This window comes from Elephantulus edwardii, unplaced genomic scaffold, assembly GCF_000299155.1.
Source record: "Elephantulus edwardii isolate Elephantulus edwardi_28Jun2011 unplaced genomic scaffold, EleEdw1.0 scaffold00028, whole genome shotgun sequence".
NCBI lineage: Eukaryota > Metazoa > Chordata > Mammalia > Macroscelidea > Macroscelididae > Elephantulus > Elephantulus edwardii.
The window spans coordinates 3,864,511-3,871,185 of NW_006399778.1; the positions used below are offsets into that span (position 1 = coordinate 3,864,511).

At 45.3% G+C, this 6,675-nt stretch overlaps 1 protein-coding gene across 1 annotated transcript in view; it reads left to right on the forward strand.

Annotated features, from left to right (window-relative positions):
• The window catches only part of PAFAH2 (platelet-activating factor acetylhydrolase 2, 40kDa), a 36,789-nt gene extending 31,155 nt beyond the window's left edge, over window positions 1-5,634 (forward strand). Inside the window, exon 10 of the mRNA XM_006883499.1 lies at window positions 5,540-5,634. Coding sequence (XP_006883561.1) covers window positions 5,540-5,634 — 95 coding nt within the window. The remainder of the gene's footprint in view (window positions 1-5,539) is intronic.
• Window positions 5,635-6,675: the final 1,041 nt, after the last annotated feature.

The following is a 6,675-nucleotide window of genomic DNA, read 5'->3' on the forward strand; positions in this document are numbered from 1 at the left end:
GGACTAGGTAGGAAGAGAAGAGTTAGAAGAGTCAACTAACCTGCAGGACTGGCTGCTCTCTGGGTCGCGGTCATAGTGTCAGTTTCTTTGTCTCTTCATTTTATGATCTTGGCCGTAGTCTGCAGCTGTCTTCCTTTTCTGCTCTCTATTTCTCCATCTTGCTGATGGTGTCTGCTCATACATAGTTTCTGCTTCCTCATCATTTTGGTTGGCTTGAACCACGCTGCCTTCTTCTCTCTACCTTGTAGCATCCTTCCATTTTCAGCTCCCACCACTTACTGCCATTATTCTCTTTGCTTTCTTAGCCCAGATACTTGAGAAACAGTCTGACTATAATAACTTGTCTCTGCTGCCAACACACTTGAAAATCACTCTCTAGCCTAGGCCTGGAGTGCTCTCTTGACGAGATGTTCCTTTCTTATGCAGTCAGAGTGGGATCATTGTTTGCATGAGGCTGACCTCTCAGCAGCTGCTGTGTGTAGGGCATTTTCCTTCAGAAGGAGGTTGGGTCTTACTGGATTGCTAAGCTTTGGCCACACTCTAACCTATGCCAGGATCTGATATTTTATAACTCTTCCTACTTGCCCTTGATCCCGTCAGCAGCCATCCATGGAAACCTCAGATTACTTGCACATGGTCATTCTTCACATGTTTGAAAGCACCTGTGGTATCCTTTCTGAGATGTTTGTTCACTGAGCTGTGTGACCGTGATACCTCCTCATCTGCCCCCGTGCACTACTGTTGCCCTGTATTATCCTTGACAGTTAGCAGTATTGTATATCATGTACCCTTTAAAGTGTCGTGACATGCCTGAACGTGACCAGCTAGATGTGGTCTGACTAGTGCCGATACAGCAGGACTATCTGTCACCTCTGGTGCTCCAGCTATGAGACCTGTAGGTGGATGGCCAGAGTGCATTAACATTTCCAGGAACTGTAACACATTTTGTTTAGATTTCATTTCTTTTCAAAACATCTGTCCAAAAGGCTCCAATGAGGTCATGCACAGGGAGTTGTACTGCTGGCCCAAAGGCAGCAGGTACTGCTCTGCGGGTCCAAACCCACCAGTGGCTCCACTGGAGGAAGAAGGACAGTCTCGACGCCTGTGATTTAGAGCCTGCAGAAAAGCCACTGGAGGGTCAACTCCGAGTCAGTTCTGTTGTGACAGCAATGAGTTTGATGTTTTTGTTTGCTCTCACCAAAGAATGTTGTGCTGCCTTTTTAAATTTAAATTTGCACTTTAACCTTTGTGCTTGTTCACTTATCATGAGAAAACTACCAACTTGGGTTTAGGGATTTTAAGATTAGTGGAGAACTCTGGTGACCTAGTGGCAAGAAGCTGCAACTACAGTCTCAGAGGTGCACGGTTCAAATCTACCAGATGCTCTGCTGGAGAAGGAGGAACAATCTCCTCCTGTACCAGTCAGATCTGATTTGATGGAACACACAAAAAAATAATGAAATAAAATAAATTTTTAAAAAAATATTAGTAAAAGCTTTTGAGTTATCATTCTATTTCTGAGCAAGGGAGGAATAGATTCAAATCTCAAGACTTTGGTGAAGCCCAGCTGCCTGGTCCCCAGCCCACCTTCCCCATTTCCTCTTAGGCATCAGGTCTGAGCTAAAGATAAAGATGACGGAAGTGCACCCGAGCAGAGCTGGCCTCCCTGTAGCAGCAGTGCCTGTGAGCTAAGTTAGTTATTGCAGGAGATGAGCAGAAGACAAGAGGAAGGAGAGAGAGGCTTAGATGGAGGAAGAACATTAGCGTTTACTTAATATCAGTCTTGTGCTCTACTTCTCATGCCCTGTCACATGTAATCTGGAAGGCAGTTCTAATTACTTTTATTATTAATTCCTTTTTTCCAGGAGAGGAAAGAAAGTCATTTGTTCAGGGTTATTTGGCTGTTGAGTGACAAAGTCAGTGTACAGCCCAGGTTCAAGTCTATGTACTACCTCACTGCACTATTCTGTCGAATCACTGACGACTGTAATGGCAAGTTCCATGACCAGGGATGCCTGCAGTCTTAGCGTGATGTGTGGAGGGGAATCTAGTTATGACAGGGAGAGGACAGTCAAGGAGGAAGCTTCTTAGACACAGCACAACTTGCCATCATTCTTAATGGGTGCATAGAATTCACCATGTAGGGAAGGGGTAAAATCTGCCTGATTGAAAATGTGGGCTTGAGCAAGCCTGTTGTATTTGCAAAACTGGTTTACCTGCAGCCCAGGATAGTGACTTGTTTAGGAAAATAAAGCTAGAGAAATGGGCAGAAGCCATTTAGAAGCCTACCTATTTGCTGGCCATTAGAAGCCTTTGGCGAGTTTTAGGTGAGGAAATGCCATGGTTAGATTTGTGTCTGCACTTGGTTGCTTCGTGGCGGATGTGCAAGATGGCGCAGGTTGGCAGGCCGAGTGCCCATCTGGAAGCTCCTGCCGTTAGCCAGGGGATAAGTGATAAGCAGAGTCTGGGAAAAGGCAGAGGCTCTCAGCTTGGCTTGATTAACTTTATAAAGAGAGAAACCCTTTTTGGTGGCCACACTACATTGTCACATGGGATGAAAATAGCTTATAGATGTCTCAGCTCAACCTCTCACCATCTCCTGAAAATGGTATTTCAGGGCATGTGCTCTGCTGACACTGGTTGAGAAATGTCTTCTATTTATGAAGCTTTGTGCTTCTTTCACATGAACTACTTGCAGCTCCTTTCGCCACCCATCCATCCTCTCTCCACTCCTAGAAGACTAACTACATCACACCTTCTGTGTCCTCAGACCTCCCACCCCTCCTCCCCATCCTGTCTTTTAGCTAATTAACTTTTCTTCCTACTTCACTGAGAAAATGGAAGCAGCCAGCACTTCCTCAAACTTCCACACCTCCCTGCATGTGCTCTTAGCTGTGAGTGTTTCCTGCTTTGTTTCCCAAGGCAGCAGTTTTCTCCTTTTATATGTCGTCGCTCTTTCCCTCTTTACTGGTCCATTTCCAAAAGGATGCAAACACGCTGACATTTCTCTGCATCTTTTAAATAAATCTGTCTTTTTAAAAAAAATCCCTCTTGGCCCCACTTTCCCCTCCAGTTGCCTCTCCCTTTTCTCATACCCCACAGCAGCAAAGCTTACCAGAAGAATGTCTTCCTTCACCTCCCCTTATCCATTCCTCCTCAGGCCCTCTGAAACCCACCCAGTCATACTTTCGCATTCTAGTACTCCATCCAGACTGCCTTTGTCAAGATAACTAATGACCTTCACAATATTAATCTAATGTTATTGTTGTTCTTACTAAGTCCTTGTAAAGTCGACTCTCACTAATAGCGACCCTGTGAACAACAGATCTGAACATCCATGCTCAAGCCCATTGTCCAGTCAACACGCATCGATCCATCTCATTGAGGGTCTGTCTCTCTTTTGCTGACCATTTTAATCTAATAGTCAATTCTTATTCCTCATTTTCCTGGAACCTTCGGCAGCTCTAGACATAGTTGGTAACACCTTTCTCTGTGCAACACTCTTCTCGTTTGAATTCCAAGTAAAAGCTGTGGATTTTCTCCTATCTCAATGTCTGCTCACTCTCAGTCAGTTTATCTCCTTCCTGGGTTTAGTCTATGTTCTTCTCATCTAATCTCATGGCTTAAATGCCATCTCTGAGCCGACAACAGCCTCATTTACATCTCCATTTTCATCTCACCTAAGAACATTGGATTTCTGTAACACATTTCTGGGAAGTCAGTGTCTCTACTTAAATGTCTAATACACATTGCAAACAAAAGCCTGTTTTACCTGCAGGCTTTCCTTTCTTCTTCTTGTTATATACCACAGAGTTGGAACTAACCCATAGCTGACCCTCCAGCAGGTTTTCAGAGGCATTAAATTGCTCAGGAGAAGATTGCCCCTCTTTGTCCTGCAGTGCATTCAAACCGCATACCTTTGGGATGGCAGCACAGTTCCTTACTACTAGACCAACCAGAGTTCCCTTAGTTCCTAGCAAATTCGTTCTTCTAGTTACTCAGGCCAGAATCCTCACCTTACCCGTTCTCTTACACCTTCCAACTAGTCCATTAGAAAACCCTGCGTCTCCAGACACACTCCTCCTACAGGGCTGTTCACTGGGATTCCTTCTGCGTGGAACACTTCTCCCACATAAGTCTCATGGCTCATTTCCACCTCCTTTTAAGTATTGCTCAAGTCTCACCTTCTTTCTCTTATACTTTTTTATTGTGTTTTGAATATAACCAGAAAAAGTGTGTCCAACATAAAAATTCCTTTTCCATCCCAGCACTCGTGCATCTTTTGTCTTGTGACATTACCATCCCCACATTATAACACCATTCTTCCTACGTATTCCCGGTAATTCTCAGTTCCCTTCATCCTTCTGTCCTGTCCCTTTCTGCCCATTCAATGTTACCCAGAGGAAATGCTATGCTTTTGATCTTGTATGGTTGATTGTCCTAAGACGTGAGAACCTCCATGGTGGTTTTTGTTTCTATTATAAGCCTGTTTACAGCCACCACCGTTTTCCTTATCTGGCTCTAATTTTTCCCCCAGTAGCATTTAGTGTCTTTTCACTGTTACATGATTTATTATGTTTATCATTCATTTGAGCTGCTAGATTGGGAGTTCTGTGATGATAGAAGTTTCTCTCTCTTTCGTTCACTGGTGTATTTTTGCACCCAGGACAGAGTGCAGCACATGGTAGGTGGGCTCACCGTTTAGCGAGTTAATAAATAGGTAGCAGCTATTCAGTGGGAGCCTGTTTCATGCCAGCCCCTCAGTAGGGCACTAGGCATCCACAGATGAGGTCCCCGCCTCCTCCCCAGGTTTTGCTTGTTTGGAACAGTGACACCATTTGCCTGCCCAGCTTGTGCCCTACTCCCTCAGCCCCAGGACTTGGACCCTATCTGGTTGCTCCTTCCATGCAGTTAGACCCATATGGCCGTGAGCCCACGGCTCTCTTTGGTCAGACTTGGTCTTAAGTTGCTCCAAGATGCTGCCACTTCATCGCTGCTGCCCACCATGCTGGAGGTGAAAATCCTCTCCTTGCTTCATAGCATCTCTGAGCCGCACAGCAGGCTTTTCATTTTCTGGCCCTTTTCTGGCCTGGGTTTGAATTCTCTATCTACCATTTAACCAACTGGAATGATCTTGGGCATAGGTATCATCTCTGAGCCTCACCTATAAAAGTAAGTTAATCATAATACTTAATGCATAGGGATGTTGTGAAAATTAAATGAAATGTAGGTGGAGCGTTTAGCACAGTCTGTTGCGTGAATTATACTGCAGGAAGTGTTAGCTTCTATTATTATTACCATTATTGAATTGTTATGAATAAAGTAAGGTACTACAGGTGTAAAGCACATTTATAGAGACGCTGGATAAATAGTGGCCACCATTCCTCCATTACTGCTGCCACCATCGTGACCACCATACCCAGGTCCTTCAGTATCCCAGTGTCCCTCTCTCTAGGATGACCCGCTCAAGCGATGGTAGCCACTCTTTGATCTAATTTATTGCGTGTGTTGGGTTTTTTTGTTTTCTTTTCCCACTTAGACCTGCAGGAGGACTATGATCAATGGAACAACCTCATTGAAGGCATTGGACCGTCCCTGACCCCTGGGGCCCCACGCCATCTGTCCAGCCTGTAGGCACGTTGGTCATCTTCCAAAGGCCACTGGAGCTGAGTTTCCATTTGAGGGCTGCTCAGGAGCACCCACTGTCTTCTCTCAGAAAGAGGTTAACACGACCTTTCCCATGGAGGATGTCATCACATTGCTGATTGGGTAGCTGGGGACTTTTATCTTGGACTTGTTGATCTTTAACTCATGTTGGGACTTGAATCACTTGCTGATTGGCAGACTGACTTTCTGGGGCCTGAATTCTGGTGGTGTGGGGAATAAGCAGTGGAGCGGAGCTCAAGCAGAGCATTAAGCACTACGGGGCCTGGATGTGCAAGCTTAGCCAGGAGCCTCCTCCCTTGCCACGGGCCGGTGTGACTTTTGAAGTGGCAGAGAATAAGCCAAAGAATGGAATTGAACTTCTCTCCCTCAGGACCTCTTGCCTGACCTGGCACTATCTCTCCCTACCTCTCAACCTTCTTACCTGGGGCCACTTGTAAGTTCTGAGCATTTTAGGCAAATTTCTGGAGTCTTAACCATCTTCACATTTCGTCTTTGTTTTTGAGCCTTCCCATGACATGAACCTGGGCACTTAGCATTCAGCTGTACTAGTGAGCGGAGGGCAGACAGCATTGTCCTCATAGCCTAGGGAGAGAAATGGAGGTACACAGAGGTCCCTGAGAAGCTCTGAATGTCTTTAAGGTTTTGCTAAAAATATATCTTGACAAGAAGTGAACACAATAGGCTGAGGGAAGGTTGAATAACAGTGTTCAGGCATCCATTTGCACAGACCCTCACCACAAGAGTAAGGCTGTTGACCAGCTGGACCTCAGGAGGCCTCCGGTGGAGGGGTCTAGGAAGGACTTCCCCTTCCCTCAGATAGCTGGAGATTTCTGCTTGCCCACAGTCGGGGGGTCAGGTTGCCTGGCTTTGAGGCCTCAGCCATGAATTTAAGTCAGGATATAAGGTGCATTTCTATTCCGTTCCATTTTTGGTGTTTCATTAAATGAATAGTATTAATACTCATGTTTGCCTAATGATATGTTACACTATTCCTTTCTTTTAATCTAC